Raw genomic sequence first — 17,834 nt, forward strand, 5'->3', positions numbered from 1 at the left:
AGCCAGAAGCAGTGGTTGATGCCTACCAAAGATCCTGGTCAAGCATATGTTGGCAAGATCAGAAATGGAAAGAAATTGAAATGGAGACCTCACCCAGTAATGCTGTCGATTAATGTTGATGCAGCTACTGATATAGAGAAAAAGTTTGCTAGATTGGGTGCAATAATTAGAGACTTAAATGATAAGGTTGTAGCTGCTGCTGTGAGAAACTCTGAGCTGTGGACAGATACAGTTCTGCAGAAGCTGAATTATTGGAATGGGGATTACAATTGGCAAAAGAAGCAGGCTTTGCATCTTCGATTATAGAAACCAACTAAAAACAAGTGGCTGATTTGGTGAACAACAAACGAAGCGGCAGAACATAGATATTTTTGGATTATTTCAGGCATTCAAAACCAAAGCATGGATTTTCAGCATATTAAGTTTCAATTCAGTCTCATCACTCCTTAAGGCAAATATATATATATATATATATCTAATTGTTTTAGAGGAGTGTATTGATTGGTTGATGAAAAATAAAAAAACGGAGGTTAAAATGGTAATTTAACTATAATCAATAATAATAATACAAAAAAAGATTGGCATATTTGGAAACTGGCACACATAAGATATGATACATATAAACAGGCGATACTGAAGTGGAATGACTCAAAACTCATTGTTAACAGGAATCGAAAGTGACTTGTTAGTGGGTACACTTGCTAAGATCTTTTCAATCTATCAAAACTTCAATTTCAATATTCAATTAATTATTAATTGCGCTTATTAAAATTATAATATTATTATATAATATTTGCTGAAAAACTTTTGACTTTCTTGAATAATTCCATGTGAATAAAGAAGCCTTATCAAACTCCTCTTCTGTGTAAACAAACAAACACACACTCCACCACCCCAACACAACAGACACAATATCTCTCTCTTTGTCTGAATTTGATTTTCTTTCAACATCCTCTTCATCATTTGTAATAACAATAACATAAAGAAGCTCCAAGCCAAGGATCTTGTCTCTTCTCTTTTCATCTATCTGTAAGCTTTCTCAATCAAACTCTGGCACTGCAAATTTTAATTTAGCTTCCGTGTCTGGATCTGTGATTTTTTTTTTAATTTTAAATCTAGTTCTTTAAACCCTGATGAAATTGAAGGCTCTATATATTCATGGGAAAATTGCCCCAGTTTTTACTTCATCTGGGATTTTTATTTTGTGAATAGAAATTTGAAGTAAAAATAAAGTAAAATAAGATAAAAGTAGCGTTAAAGAAACGCGTGGAAGTAGCTGGACGTCTCGTTCGTATAGTTTTTTTTGTCTCTACAGTCAATTTTCGCGGGGATTATTTATGTCATTTAGTTCACCTAGGCCTCATAAGTCCCACGCGCTTTTGCTCCGCGTGAATGCTACGCTTCTCCTTCCAACTTCGGAGGCGGTCATGTTTAATTCAGGCCTTTTTATTTTAATTTTCTCTTTGGGGTTAATTTGGGCAAAAGGGTATCTCTACCTTGGCTTGGTTTTAGTTTCTTTTGCTGTAAATGATAATGGCAGGATTTAGCTATCCGGTACGAACTAACAATATTTGTAACATATAGCTTCTAGTCAGTAGCATAACCAAATGTTAATGATATAATGTTGGTGGAAATAAGAGTTTTGTTGCATTTAGAAAAATCTGTTTCATAGGTTGTTATTTGTTGTACAGGTACCGTAGCAATTCCTGCAAATTATAGTTTCTTTTTTGTGTTAATCTAATTTAGTGGTTTATGTAACTTGATTTTGGGTATGATATTTGTATATATAATCTTTTGGGGTCTTTTTATGAAGGTGACCTTATTGAATTAGCTCTCAATTTTCACCAACTCATTTGATGGCTGCATCTTTGGTAAGAATTGAATCTGCATCATTTATCCTAATTAAATGTGGAACTATTTCTATTGGTAAAGAATTCTTAGCAGCTGGTTGTGTTTAGAAAGATGGATGCTTCCATTTTGTCTTCGCCTTTTTATCTTTATCTTTTTCTTTTATATGGAGGATGTGCATGTATTTTTAGAACATAAATCACGGAATAGCGGGCATTATGAGCTAGATTTTATCTATGTACAGACTTATATATTTGAAATTTTGATTGTGCTCACGATTAGATAGATGGTCGTTGAAACACAGTGGGGCAGATGAATTGCCAGTGGGTCATTGGAAATCCTGGATTAGGGCTGGCTTGAGAGAATTAGAGGCTTTAGGCAAATTTAATTAGGGCCCTTTAATATTTATTGCTAAAATGGTAAAAATTTATAACTTCCATATTTCATTTAGATCTTTTTCTTCTTGCTTCTTAATATGCAAAATTATTAAAATTTATACATTTATTTTTCAAAAAATTAAAAAAAAAAGTATATATATAAGGATTAGTATGACATAATTGAACTATAGTTATTATTTTCATGAGATTTACAAATGAACAACCTTAATTTATGTGTGGACATTATTAAGAAGGTTCAATTTTGAAGACTGCATCAGGACAGTTTAGCTTATAAAGTTATATTTAGTAAGATTAAAATATTACTATATTTTTAGTCAAACATTAATCATGTTCTATTATTTTAAACTGGGGTCTTGGCAGTGCTTTAATAGTTTATAATTTTTAGAAAAAGAAGAAACAATATGGGCCTTGTTGATATTAAATAGAGGCACCAGGAAATCCTGATAAGGCTTTACTTGAATTTTATTTAAAAATTTCAACTTACACAGTTGTTGGTGAATTTTTCAAATGCTTTATTTACTTTGGTCAACTTACCATTTGAAATCAATTAATATTAGTATTATCTGGCTGTTCCTTTTTCCAGGGTCACTCAAAAATGAAGAGGATGGAGTCAAGAAAGTCACATTCTTGGTGGTGGGATAGCCACATCAGCCCCAAAAATTCTAAGTGGCTTGCAGAGAATCTTGAAGGCAAGCATTTATTTGAGTATGCAGTTACTTCACGGTCTTATTCATTACTAAGTGATTTGCAATAGATTTTAGTTACTAAGTGATTTAGAGTAGATTTTAATCTCTTTTTTCGTAAATTGTATTTTTTTTATTTTTGCTTTACTGCCCTTTACATGATTTTTACTGAATGATTCCTCCTATAAACAAAACTCTGTCTTGTTTAGGGATATCGATTTGTTTTCTATTTGGGGAAATATCTGTCTAATGGATCTTATGTTTTTTGTCTTATATTTGACCGGCTTAAGGATATTCATTTTACATTCTAATGGTGGCATCTTGAAATTTGTAAGCTGGTACACGATTGGATAATTTTAGTCACTCCTCTCCCCCCCCCCCCCCCCCCACAAAACCTTTGTATACTTGTACTGGCATTGCCTAATTCCAATACTCGAGCTATTTGGATATGATTGGATTTCCCAAGCTCTAAATTTGAAATTATAAGAGTTTAGTGCTCTATCACTTGAACCACCAAACTGTCCAACAATTAATCATTTGAACGACCAAACGTTGAAGAATTGAGAGTTTCCTAACAAGAGTTGACTCTGTAGCCATTTGAATGACCAAAATGCTGAACAGGAAACTGACCAAGCGTTTTCTATCTTCAGAGATGGACCAGAGCGTCAAAAGGATGCTGAAACTGATTGAAGAGGATGGAGATTCATTTGCTAAAAAGGCTGAGATGTATTATCAAAAGAGGCCAGAATTAATATCTCATGTTGAAGAATTCTACCGCATGTACAGGTCTTTGGCTGAGCGTTATGATCATGTAACAGGAGAATTGAGGAAAAATATTCCATCAGACCTCCAATCCCAGGGCTCGGGCATTTCTGATATCAGCTCAGAACTGCCTTCGATGTGCCCCTCTCCTGACCAAAGGCCAAGCCGTCGAAAATCTGGCCCCAGAGCTGCTGGTTTTGATTTCTTCCTTGGTTCTGCTGGAAGCAGTGCCGAATTTTACCCGAAAGAAGGAGATGAATCATCTTCCATATCCGACTCTGAGTCAGAATCTGATAGTTCCTCAGTCAACAATTACTCAGCTTTTGCAGGGAATGGTGGTGATCAAGGGCTGCAGAGGAAAGTCAATGAATTGGAGACAGAGCTTCGTGAAGCAAAAGAGAAACTCCATTCGCAGGAGGAAAGGATTGCAGATGAATCTATGAAAGGTGCAAAAAATGAGAATCCTGAAGCTCTTTTTGCTAGAATTGTAGGATATGAGAAAAAGCTGAGACTTGCTAATGAAAAGATACATATTTCAAATGAAGAAATTTTGAGGTTGAAGATTGAGCTTCAAAAATATAATTCATCAGAAACAAATAACTATTTACAGGCTGACTTTGGATCGCCAGCAGAGATAAATGTCAACATGTGGGATGCGGAGCTTCAAGAAGGGATTAATGGGTTGGAAACGCCAAGTTTAGACCTGGATAACAAGGTAAAGGCCCTTATGGAAGAGCTAAGAATTACAAAGGAGAAACTTATGCTCTCAGAAGCAGAAATTGCTAGTTTGAAACAAGAAGTTGAGAGCAATAGATCTGAGAAAATCCAAACTTTGCAAAATCAACTTCAATTGGCTCAGAAAGATATTACAACATGGAAATCTAAGCTGAACTCGGAGAGAAAAGAGGTTTCCAAGCTGCAAGAAAGAATTAAAAGTTTAAAAACTAGTTTGTCAGACCGTGATCACGAAGTGAGGGATTTGAAAATGGCAGTTTCAGATGCAGAACAGAAAATTTTTCCCGAAAAGGCACAGATTAAGGCTGAAATATCGGGATTATATGAAGAAAAGGCTTGCTTGGTGGAGCAGCTAAGAGAATGGGAATCATGTGGAAGGTCTCTGGAGGATGAGCTTCGAATAATCAAGACTCAGAAAACTGAGTTGGAGGAAAGAATTGTTGGTGAAATTGAGCAGTTAAAAGCAAGCATTGCAGAGAGAGACAAACATATAGAAAATCTAAACAGAAGCCTAGATAGTTTAAAGGCTGAGAGAGACAGGCTTGAATCTGATGTGATTTCCAGAGACGATCGCATGGATCAAATGGAAAAGCATTTGCAGCAGCTACATATGGAACATACGGAGCTAATTAAGGGTGCCGAAGATGCTCATAGAATGGTAGGGGAGTTGAGATTGAAAGCTAAGGAGCTGGAGGAGGAGATTGAGAAACAGAGAGTTGTGATCTTGGAAGGAGCAGAGGAGAAACGAGAAGCCATACGACAGCTGTGTTTCTCACTTGAGCATTATAGAAGTGGTTATATTAGCCTTCGAAAGGCGGTCATAGGACACAAAGGAGTTGCAGTTTTGACATCATGTTGATATTGTTTAATTGATTGAATGCATGCATGTTGATGTCGCCCCTTTTTCCTTTTTAATAATTTAGGTTGTTAGTTGCCAAACTCTAATTTGCTTGTAAGTATATGGCTTGCGTCTTTTGATCTTTGTTTTGTGGCTTGTGTCTTTTGATCTTTGTTCTGTTTTACTGGAGAAAATAAATGCATGAACAGGAAGGAAAGTAAAAGTTCAATTTTTTTTTTTTTTGTTCTATTTGGTGCAAAATTTGAATTTACGAACTCAAATTCAAGCTTTATTTATTTTTTGCAAAATTTCTTAATTGGAAATGTTACAGATCCAAATTTGCCACTAATAATTCATCATGAAATCAAGATGGAAAAAAATTTATGCGAGCTTGTCCCTACCAATGGCTGCTGGTGCCTTAATAAAGTTGAAGACATCATTCCGATTTCTCACAAGATTATTTTCTTTTTTCCACAAAAAGTGTGGGACAAATTGCGGATTTTCCCGGTGTTTGGTAAAAATAATTTACAGACTGGTATCAGTTGATTTTTAGGATAAACTCTAGATTGTAACCATTCCATGAAAAAGTTTTCTGCAAAATTTTCAATCCACGTCAACTTTTAATGGACAGGAATATTAATTTCAATGTGTTGACTAAGCAAATCTATGCCAGAAAATGGGGTCATTTAAGTTCAGAACGAAATATGAGTAGCCAACCTGGACGTGTAGCACCCAAAACAAGAATTTCATCTACCTAAAAATTCTTATCAGCTTGCTCTTGCATTGCTATGCATGAATTCAAGAGTCTCCATTTGTTATGTACCCTACATTGGATAAATTGTCCTTTAAATTTTGCAATTTCAGAGTTCTTTATTACAAAAGATTGTTTCAAATGAACAGGAAGAAGTGGTGAAAACTTGACAACCATTAAATCCATGCCAAATAACCCGAGAGACTAGGTTGATTTCATGTGTCAAAGAGCTCATCAAATGCTTTTGCACCACAAATCAGTGCCCAAAAAATTTCCATTAAAAAAGTAATACGAGCACAGAGAGGGCGAGAATTGTTAAACCTTTGATAGGCTTCATGCCAACATCATTACCGAAATGAAAATCAAACTAACTTGACAGAGAACTGTGAATTGTAATGGATCTATTATACATAACCTCAGAGTGGGAAAGTATCTGTCACAAATATTTCATACGAGTAATATGTGGTTACTCGAGGACTTCTGAAAATACACAATCTATAACCTCTGAGCCAATTCTACAAACACCAATGGCATTAACCAGTTTGTTTCTTCCTACTACTAAATACATTGATGTTGTAAAGGAACAATAATGCAACGTGAACAACTTACAAGAACCTTGTCATCAATGGCACACTATGAATGAATCATAAAGCCAGATGCTTAAAAATTTACATCCATAAACACTGCAAGAGAAAGAGAGAGAGAGAGAGATGCCTCAATATTCTAGCTTCTCAGACAGATTTGCTGAAATTATGAAGACCACCAATATAAAAAACAAATGTAAAATAATTTCACAAACCTGTGAATTTTGGAGCCTAAAACACAGATCACTATCAACTTTCTAGTGAAACCATAGGGAACTTTCAGTCATCCCAAGCACTATCTGCCGCACCCTCCCTTTTCATGTTTGAAGCTGCAATCATGAACCTGTACTTGTCTTCAATGTTTACTGACGGTCCCATCATCGAGAGCTTGGACGTTGCAACTGTTGCTCCTTTCTGTGCAGCTGCTGCTTCCCTCTCCTTCCTTCTGGCAACCTGAAAGCAAATAGCACCGAGCTTACTGAAAATGGAAAGAAATAAGAAAGTGAAAAACCCTTCAAAATAAAATCTTTTAATCAATTGACCTCCTTTATTCCTCACTTGGCAAAAGAAGAGTAAAGGTAAAAACTGAACAAAAACAGCAGGCAAAAAGATTTTGCTCATCTATAGAATTATTATCAAGTTAAAAATCTGTACCTTCCCAGTTGCAAATGCCACAGCATTTCCAGATTCAGCATCTACGATTGCTTTCTTTATTTGTGCCACAAGGAGCTAGAACATATAGTCACACCAATAAAAAAAAATTGAAAGTGTCATATATACACATTGAAGAGAGAATTAGGATTGTCCAGAAAATCAAATTTTGAATTAACAGAGAATTAGGATTGTCCAGAAAGTCAAATTTTGAATTAACAGTACCATATCCCGATCTGTGTAAAAAGAAGTAGCTTGTCCCATTGATCCACCACGCCCGGTCCTTCCAATCCGGTGCACATAATCCTCCACGGTCTATAATTGAGGCAGCCACAACTTAAGCTTCAGATTTTTCTCAAAAGATTTTACATCAAATGAAAAGATGAGGCTAATGAGATGCATAAAATTAGAAAGAAAGACTTCATGACCACCCCAAGGGAAGGTCTTAGTCACGGCTAACCACAAGATAAAATCTAAATCCATGATATTATGCTCAGGAAGATCACAAACAACAAAACTGTGATTGCTAAAATTAAACAGAATTCTAATTTTTTCATATCACCATCTAAATTAGTGGTGATATTAAAACTGGTTGTGCACAAGCTTTCACTTGCAGCCAAAAGTACCTTTGGCAGATCCAGATTAACAACATGAGCAACTCCCATGACATCCAAACCACGAGATGCAACATCTGTGGCAACCTGCCAAAAAAAAAAAAAAAAACTAGGAAGGCTAAAAAATATTTAATCATAAGCCACACATAATACTTGGGAAACCAGAGAAACAAAAAACATGAAAGTGGAACTTCAGGATAGGGAAAACAAAAGGGTGCAGTATAGGTTAAATCATAAGCCACGCATAATACTTGGGAAACTATTACTTAACAAAATACCACTATGTCTCCACAATATTCGATTTCACAACAATATCAGCCTTTATAGACAGTTATAAATAAAAATGACATTTAAGATGGAATGCCTCAAAAGTTACTGAAACACTGTAAGAATTAGTGTGTCCAAAGACAATCAATTAGCTTCAACTTATTTTATTTGACATCCAAACACCACAATTAACAATTGATGATAAACTTATTAGCACAAAATACTTTATGAACAACAGTAAAAACATTGAATCCCTCTCATTTCCAGTGGAGGTGATAGATTTAAATCATTTGGTATTCTTTAATAGGCTACTTTGAGTTGCAGAATTTCAAATATTATGTAGAATAAAACCCAGCCATAAAAATACCATGGGACTTCCAAAGGGATCTCAAAATTTTCCAAATAACACAACATAATCAGATAACATTTTCCAAAGTAAAAACATATTATTATGTAAATTAAGAATGTGGATAGAGGGCAATAACACATCACGCATTAAACATTAAGATCAATCATTATGGTTTTAGAGCAAACATAGAATGTTCACAGCAATTTATATGAGAATACCAAAATATTAGTAGAGCCATTTCTAAAATCACGTAGAGCAGACTCCCTGTCACTCTGATTACGGCCACCGTGAAGAGCAACAGCATGTAAACCCTCTGCTACCAATGCTTCAGAAACCTCATCGCACCTTGTCTACAATGTAGATCCATATTTGAGTATTAAAACTTTCTATAAAGACTTGCAAGATGAAATAAGATTATAAAAACAGATATATCATAAACAAGAAAAGAAAAATGCAACATCATTTCCTAGGTTTCTTTTCCAATTTTCCTTGATGCCTCAACTATATCAGTCATGCTTGTAGTCAAATGCAAAACCAACCTAATAAGCTATCTCGTTTTGATTTTGACCACATATACTGAATCTTAACTGTTTCAGAATATTTACAAACATTACAAGACAAGTTTAAAATAGAGAGGCCATTACAAATATAGATAAATTATTTGAAATTGAAATGTGCATGGCTAGGAACCTATCAAAAATATTAAGCTCTACTATCTGGCAAAAAATTAGCACATATTTGTCAAATACCAATAAGCTTAAAACAGAGCAATCCATTAATCTTTGACATATGAAATATTGCAACTTGGAATCCTAAAATGATGAATATGACAATAATCATACTGATAATACTGATGAATATAGAACATATTGTACCTTCCTTTCCACAAAAACAATGGTTAAAGGAAAGGGATGACAAGACTTTTCAGCAAGAAAAGCCTCCTCCACAAGCAAAGCAAGTAGCCGATCAACCTGCAATAGATAAGATGCTATCTCTCATTACAGCAAGCAATTCCAGCAATAAAAGGATCATATGCACTAAAACGTAAAGGGAAAAAAGAAAATACCGTACTAGCCAAGATATAATGATAGATTTCATGTATACTTCCAAAAATTAGATATTATATGAGGTCAAATACTAATATTATCTACGAACATAAGCTTTTGCCACTAATAGTTTCCCGTCAACCAACTTTTAAACCACCAAACTTTTGATAAACCACAGTGCATAGATAACATACCTTTTCATTCTCAGAAACCTTTTCCAAAATCTGAATAACATTTGCTGTTGGGCTGCTCACTTTACCCACCTTAACTTGCACAGGATCAGTTAGATACTCCTGAAATCCAAAACAAGAATAGAGTATATGTAATAATCCTTTGTGATAATCATTTATGATAAGATATTACAAACAACAGAGACTATCACAAAAAAATTCTAATCTTGTTTTGATAAAAATCTCAAAAATGTATCAATGAAGAAGATTTAAAACAGACAGTGGACCAGCTGTCCACTAAGAGAAAAGAACTAGGACTATTTGGGCTATACGAAAGTATACCCAAACACCCCTATACAACACTAGAAACAGTTATAACTCCCTATCTCAAAACCCCATCCCAGTTTAGATGTATGAAGGAAAAGGATGAATCTTGAAACTCCTTAGAACTGAAGTCCAAAGTGAAGCAAGAAGAAGAACACTATCCCACAGTTCTTCAGCATTATCTACACTTTTCCCTAAAAAATACGAACATTTCTTTGCTCCTATATTATCGAAAACAGTGCTGCCACTACACATTTCCAAAGAGTTTTAGTCCTTGTTCCTCTACCAGAAAATTCTAATTCCTTTACAGATTTTTACTAAGTACCGATAGATAATAAACACCCCAAACTTTCAATTCATAGTTAAGACAGTGAATTTCTCAGCTCTGACAGAAGCATGAATTCTTTGGTGTTTATTTGATCACTAGAAAGATTTGAAACCCATAAATTCTAGATCAGAAACCATACTCTGTCATTTTCCCAACATAGGAGGGACAGATACAATTGCTAGCATATATAAAGTACACCTAATATTCATTAGTATTTATCATTATCAAACACCACTCTAAACAAGCTAAAATAAAGCATATAAGAACTACAGTGAAAGATATTATACCAAATGAACTGATTAAATCATTGGGTGGTCTCGAAAATAATGGTTAACTGTCACCAGACTATATTTCAGCATAGTATTCAAGTGACATTTGAAAATCAAATATCCAGTGTATCAATTGAAAAATAAAAATAATATATATATGTATATGTACACACACACAACACACACACACACATAAGAGAGAGAGAATTCAGTGTAATGACAGATTAGTTAAATAAAATTATGGTACAATTATTATCCTAGAACAATGAATAAGTATTATATAGTCAACCTGAATCTTAAGGAATCTAAGATCAAGTTGTCAAAAGAATATTTCCAAGCCACCACTGGACAAGGTCAAAATATTAGCTCAAAGACTACCTTCAGATTTCATGCAGCCTATGAGCCTAAAGTATAATCAACTCATTAAAATGATATGTGAATCAGATAGCAAAACTAGTCTACATGTCTTTTCCTACTCATTAATGAAACTAAAAAACTGATTGACGCATATCAAACACAGTGTAACAATTCAAGGACTAGGAATGTATACAGATGATTGGTAATTTGAATAGCCTTTCCAGAAATGTTTTCAGATGATACCACTTTCCCTCCTTACGGGATAAAAGGAATGTGGGGAATTAATAGGAGACCCAACCTGTGCTAAAGCTTCAATCTCCACAGGCATGGTCGCACTAAACAGCAAAGTTTGATGTTTATCTGGAAGATTCTGCATTACCTGCAATCAGCATCAGAAAGTGCAATATTTCAAGTCAGAGAACATAAATGAAGAATGCATAAGGAGAGGATATCATGATATTGTGCTATCACCATATTAATGGTCACCCTTACCAAAAAAGTTATAGAACAAACACATCAATGAAAGATAAGTTTATGAAGAAATTTTACACAAAAATTGAAGAGTTGATATACATCATAAAGAAGCATGAAAAGATGAAGCGGAAATACATAGATGATTATGCTCACATCTCCCTCACAGGTTTCACATAAATCATTCTGTTTAAATATGTTGTTGGCTTTCCCCACCCCTTTTCCTTGTTTGAACAATTACACCAAAAAGAAAAGTTATGGAGCCAAAAGAAGGGAGCTAAACATTTAGAAAAGAGAAGTGGATACAAAGAGCCAAACGATATGAACTTAAACAGATGCTCTATGCCAGCCCAAATGTATGTGAGCAAACCTGCAACTGCAAGTGTGAATCTGAGTGCACACATCAAACAAGAATAGTAAGATGGGGAGTCCATATACCTCCCTTATCTGTGGTTCAAACCCCATATCAAGCATTCTATCTGCTTCATCTAGAACAACAAATGAAACTCTAGAAAGAGAAGTGTTTCCTTGTTGCAAATGATCAAGAAATCTTCCAGGAGTAGCAACCACTATGGAGACTCCTCCTCGTAGCTCAGACCTCTGTCAAAGTCACCAGTAACAAAAGGAAATTAGTAAGCATTAGCATAACCAAATAAAAACTGTTGAATCACTTGACATAAAATCAAAGCTTCAGACCTTTACTCCTGGTTTACAATGGGGGGAAAAATAAAAATAAAAAGAGGTTCAGACAGGAATCCAGGCTTACCAAATATAAACAGTAGTACTTTTTTTCTATGCCTATAACCAAAGATATACCACTTTCAGACATGGAGAAGTCAACCAACCTATCACTAAACCTATGGAATTTATTTTTATTTGCCTTTACTGACTCCTAGAAAGTTCTCAACCATTCTTAGAAGTTCAACCGAGTTTTAAACTAAGGAATACTAAAATAAGCCTACAGCCTTCCATAATCAGGACACTTACAGAACATAATATGGCGAGAAGTCTCAGGGTTTCATACCCCTGACATTTATGCTACAAAGAAAGGTCTTAACCAGCTCTGTTGAGAATTTAACAAGTCATTAAAGCTTAAAAATGAATAGATAAATAAATCAAGACAAAATTATCATGCCAAAAGTAGTCACCTGCTCAGCAATGTTTGTTCCACCCACTACTATTGCAGTTTTGAAGGAATCAAGAGATCGACTAAGAGCTTTAACCTGTATATGGATACCATATCAAGATGATAACACATTAAAGAATTAGCAGCAACTTCAGTATGAGAAGATACTACTCATAGGGTACAGAAATATAATATGCAAGCAGTAATATGAAGAATCCTATAAGCAGCATAAATAGTTCTTAGATAGAATATGCAGAGATTTAAAATCCAAAAAGAGGTACGGAAATATGTGCTCAAGCTGAGGAAAGAAGCAAGTCAAGTATGACAGTAGCAAAAGATACTTGAAAGTAGTTGACAGCAGAATAAACTGTAACCAGTTTAAAGTAAACAAAACATCACACGGTTAAACATATGGAACTCCTAGCTAAACAGTAGAGAGAGAAAAATATATATTATTCATACAGATTTCCTTACAAATTTGATTCCAAAATGGTCCAAAGAACCCTCAACTGTTAATAGGCTCCTTCGGCAGAGAAGAAATTAATGCAGGTAAAATTTAACAGTGTAACAAACCAGCTATTTCCAAAACAATTTCATAAGTACGTTCATGAACACAGTAGCTGATTCCTACCTCTTTTTCTATTTGTTGGGCAAGCTCTCTGGTAGGAGCCAACACCAATGCCAAGGGTCCATCACCACGTCCAACAGGTGTTTGAGCCACACAGTGCTACATGCATATATTAGAAAATACAAACATGAAAGGAAAATTACCATCATAAGTAGGAAATAAAGAGTCAGAACATCCATACAGCCAAAAGGAGAAAATAGTCGATTACAAAAGGGACTCGCTTATCCACCTGAATCATAGGAATGGTGAATGCTGCAGTTTTGCCACTGCCAGTTTCAGCACAACCCAATAGATCCCTTCCACTGAGAGCAACAGGCATAGCCTGAGCCTGAATAGAAGTTGGCCTCGTATATTCATGAAACTCAATATCCTTCATGATACTCGGGTGTAAACACTAAAAATATACAAAGTCCAAACATTTTATAAGCTGCCGACAACCATTGAAAGTCACGAATCAAATGCCGAGTAATGGGTTATCCAATGGTATAAATTCAAAGACAATACCATGTCAGTAAAAGATTCAATAGGTGCAGGGGCTGGAACAGAGCCTGAAGCAACAGTAACATCCACGTTAAGACGCAAACGAACCTCCTCAATCTGTAAGATAAAAATAATACTCTCATCACATGCAGTTTCAAAACAAAAGGTACCAATGTTGGCTAAACAGATTAAATCATAATATTTAATTTCTTTTTTTAATTAACTTAAAAGCGCTTCAGTTATTAATCTATTAAACCAATAAAAAAAAAGACAAAAATGAATGAGGCACCTGTTCAGGATTGAAGCGGAGAACGCGGTCTGATGGTTTCCAATTATTGAAAACGGGTTGGGGTACGGGGTGAGAAGCGTAGCTCCGGCGGCACGTGGTATTGGAGTTGGAGTTGGAGAAATTGGGGAGGGATTTTGAAGAGAAAGAGAGCTTCGTCGTCATGTCAGAGTCTAGGGTTACTACTGAGGAGGATGATGATGATGAAGAAGAAGAAGAAGAAGAAGAAAATTTGCTCACTGAGTTGGAGCTCGAGGTTCTCCGGTGCGGTGGTTCATACATCATTTCACTGTCGAGATAGATTACTCGGTCGTCACTTCGTTTTTGAGAGGTTTTAGAGTATTATGGATCGGTGGTATGGTTGGGATAATTTCAGACTCAGTGAGGCATTTTGTGATTTTACTGAAATTCAGTCTTTCAAAACTTTAAAATAAAATTCTTTTAAAAAAATATAGGTCATGCAAGAGTTTAATTTAATTTACCTATCCTTTTAAAAAAATTAAAAAGTAAAAAATAAAAATAGAACGTTGCAGACAATAGAGTTAGCATTGTAAATAAAGTGCGGGTAAAAATCTGAGATACGCCTTTAAATATAGATCACTTGATTTATAAGAGTCTATGTGGTTACTTTTGACAAGTTACTCATGCTAACTGGGAAGAGCAAAGCAAATGGAGTCTGCTAAATAGGACAGCGAAATTATAAAAGCCCCGAGGAGTAGTTGGAAAACGAAGGCACCGAATTACAAAAATTTTTAAGTCCTTAACTCATTATTCATTTACACCCCCAGCCTATTAAGTTATTTAATTTTCTCCTTGCCTTCACACGAACTAGTATCATAGTATGGTTACGAAGGGAGTAGAATATTTAAATTTAGAAATTGGTACTTTTCATAGTTAGAAGGTAACTTTAAATAGATATAATATAAAGTACAATATAGAGAGAAACTTTAAACACGATTTACATAAAGAAAATTCATAGTTAAATAGTTTAATAGAATTATTAATTAATTTAGGTAGAAATTTCAAGTCAGAATTTGATAGAACGAATAAGAATTTGAAATTCTAGTTATACAACCCAAGAGGAGTGGTGAATTGGGATTCTAAAAATTATTCAATTTTAAAACAAAATATCATGCAAATCTAAAATGAATTTAAAGTAATAACAATTAAATCAATCACAATATAAAAAGATAAGGGAAGAGAGATTCAAACACAAAAATTTTTACGTGGTTCGGCCAACCTCGCCTACGTCCACGCCTCCAAACTTTCCAGGCTTAAGGATTTCACTAAGCAAGCCTTCAAGGCTTTAAATGCTTACACTTAACTTCCAAGATGTCAATGAACTTTTACAACAAGAGATTATCGTATCCCAACACTTACAATCACTCAAAGTAAAAGATCACAAATTGTTTTTCTCTCACACAATATTTAAGATTACAAATCAATGTCCAATGTGTGAATAGATGAAGTAAGAATGTGTTTAAAGCTATATGAAAATTGTATTCTCGAATATAAGCTCAATGGTCGTGTTGTGATCAATCTTGTTTGAATTTGAATGAGCTTATTTATAGTTGGAACTGAAAACTAGCCGTTATTGACTTTCTGCACACTGTCGGATTGCTGTTAACTAGATGTCAGATCGTCGTTTGACTGGTCAATATGACCGTTGGGCTAGATTTTCAAATTGTCGGATCGCCGTTATCTAGATGTCAGATCACCGTTTAGGTCCAGAGGCTAATCTTCAGTTCTGTTCGATTTCGGCATGCCGTTTATCAAAATTGTCGGATCGTCGTTTAGGTCCAGAGGCTAATTTTCAGTTCTATTCGATATCGGCGAACCGTTATCAAAATGTCGGATCGTCGTTTAGGTCCAGAGGCTAATCTTCTGTTCTGTATGATGTCGGCGAGCCGTTATCAACATGTCGGATCGCCGTTTTCTTTAAAAACTACTACTGTGAACTATTTTGCACCCCAAAACCAACACTTTATAAAACTTGTCAAATAGATCCATTTTATAGGACTTGAAACAATATTTATGAAACAAGGTTCTCATAGCTTTTTCAATTAAAACCATTTACAAGAGAATAATCAAAATCATTTTCATTTATAAAGTGAGAATGATGATTTAAAAGTATATGAAAATTATTTTGAGCTTTTAAAAGATTAATCAATCTTAATCAAGTTTGTTATCATCAAAATCAATAATAAAGAAATATTTATGTTAACAAGTTTTAGATGGTTTAAGAGAAAATAGAGCTAACTTTTAAAATTTAAAAGAAAAATTAGATTTTGTAAAAGATCAAAATAATTAGATAAAATCTCAAGAATAGAGGAAGAACGATTAAAATTAAAACAATTAGATAATACTAAGAGTTTAGAAGTAATACCAGCTTCAGAATGAGAAAATTTGATAGGAAGATTTGAAAAACACAGATATAAGAAACCTTGAACCTAAGAAAACTAAGAGCTATAAATATTATTAATGGATAAAGGAAAACAAATAGTCAGTACTAGTACTAGTAAATTAGAAGGTAATAGTTAAAAAGGATATTTAGTTTTAAAAAAAAAAGGAAGATGAGGATGTTAAAATCAAAAATCTCATAGAATTAGATGAATAAATAGAAAGGTTTAGGCAAAATAAATTAGATTTACTGAATCCGAATATAGTATACAAAAAGGAAAATTTATTTAATAAACATTTGTTATATCAAAATTACAGTGAAGAATATGTATCTTGTACTCATGAAGACCAAATGATTAAATTTAATTTAATAGATAAATATTCTTGTAATTAAATTAGTGATAAAGACCTCAAACAGGGTCACTTAGGATCTATTATAATAGGTATAATAGGTATAGAGAAAATTTAGGTGCCAAAACCCTCGTTTGTCGATATGATAACTGGTTTACAAATATAGAACAAGACTTTTAGGAAGTATAGAACTAGATATGAATAATTAAGTAGGAATAATATATTTTACCCCATTTAGTAAAAGCTAACATTTTTTTGTAAAGATTTAAGAATAGGAATAAAAATTAGAGTTTACCACATAAAAAGAAATGATGATAACTTATTAGTTTGTACATGATTTATGGGAAGACTTAGTGAAAATACACAACTAAATATAAGTTAAATGATAATCAGATAATAAACATTTTAGGAACTTAATGTATTAAGGCAATTGAAGCAAAAAAATTCTTAGCAAAAACTAATGCAAGATTTGATTGGAAGTAAGAAACTTTTATAGAAAAATCAATTTTAGTACCAGAAGATAGTGTAATTTTATCGTAATAGTGATGGTTCAATAGATTTAAGATTTCAAAATTATAATTATCAAGCTAGCACAACCAACAATCATGATGATGCAAGTAGTTTGATGGCTATAAAAGAAGAATTCACATGGAAAGAAATGAACAAAATTATTGATTCTCAATATGATGAATTAATGTTAGAAATGAGTAATGATCAAGCAGTAGAAGTTTTAGATAGAGAATATAATATTATATATATTGATGATATAATAGAAGGCAAGTTAAAAGCGAGTATGATATTTAAAACACAAAAGTCCATCAAAATGGATAATATTGCGAAAGAAGCTAGGAGCGGCATTACTAATCCACATAAACAGGGAAAAATAAGTTTTAGCGAATCATAACCAAGAGATACAACATATAACTTATGAGAAAGATACCCTATAGCTAAGGGAAGTCATAGTGGAAGTAACAAAGATTATAAAACCTATAGTAAAAGACAACTTGTAGATGAATTTAGGACATTGTCAACAACAAGTCAATCTGGTACTATATTAAATTTAGCGGCTTGGGATCCACATACTTATAAAAGAGGCTTTGCTAATAAGGTTTTAGAAA

General features: G+C 33.9%; 2 protein-coding genes across 7 annotated transcripts; one reads left to right on the forward strand and one right to left on the reverse strand.

The window, feature by feature from the left end:
* Positions 1–818: 818 nt before the first annotated feature.
* On the forward strand, positions 819–5,493 carry LOC18040593 (protein NETWORKED 4B). 5 transcript variants are annotated; one of them, XM_006431996.2, is made up of 4 exons: positions 819–1,029; positions 1,814–1,871; positions 2,830–2,935; positions 3,580–5,493. In XM_006431996.2, exons 2-4 carry the CDS (start codon positions 1,857–1,859, stop codon positions 5,283–5,285), a joined length of 1,827 nt encoding a protein of 608 aa, XP_006432059.1. In that variant the 5' UTR covers positions 819–1,029; positions 1,814–1,856; the 3' UTR covers positions 5,286–5,493. The 5 variants fall into 5 exon arrangements, with proteins under 5 accessions (XP_006432059.1, XP_024038680.1, XP_024038679.1 ...); XM_024182911.1 differs by lacking the exon at positions 819–1,029 and adding an exon at positions 1,217–1,554; XM_024182912.1 differs by lacking the exon at positions 1,814–1,871.
* Positions 5,494–6,399: 906 nt separating this feature from the next.
* LOC18040628 (ATP-dependent RNA helicase DBP2) lies at positions 6,400–14,403 on the reverse strand. 2 transcript variants are annotated; one of them, XM_006432003.2, is made up of 15 exons: positions 13,969–14,402; positions 13,704–13,796; positions 13,429–13,593; positions 13,203–13,298; positions 12,594–12,668; positions 11,884–12,045; positions 11,273–11,353; positions 9,721–9,819; positions 9,356–9,451; positions 8,699–8,830; positions 7,877–7,951; positions 7,476–7,565; positions 7,254–7,328; positions 6,815–7,052; positions 6,400–6,698 (listed from the first exon to the last, which is right to left on the reverse strand). In XM_006432003.2, the coding sequence occupies exons 1-14, from the start codon at positions 14,248–14,250 to the stop codon at positions 6,879–6,881; spliced, it is 1,695 nt and encodes a 564-aa protein (XP_006432066.1). In that variant the 5' UTR covers positions 14,251–14,402; the 3' UTR covers positions 6,400–6,698; positions 6,815–6,878. The 2 variants fall into 2 exon arrangements, with proteins under 2 accessions (XP_006432066.1, XP_006432068.2); XM_006432005.2 differs by lacking the exon at positions 6,400–6,698 and having other exon boundaries at positions 6,986–7,077; positions 13,969–14,403.
* Positions 14,404–17,834: the final 3,431 nt, after the last annotated feature.

This window comes from Citrus clementina, unplaced genomic scaffold (genome assembly GCF_000493195.1).
Source record: "Citrus clementina cultivar Clemenules unplaced genomic scaffold, Citrus_clementina_v1.0 scaffold_5, whole genome shotgun sequence".
Classification (NCBI taxonomy): Eukaryota; Viridiplantae; Streptophyta; class Magnoliopsida; order Sapindales; family Rutaceae; genus Citrus; species Citrus x clementina.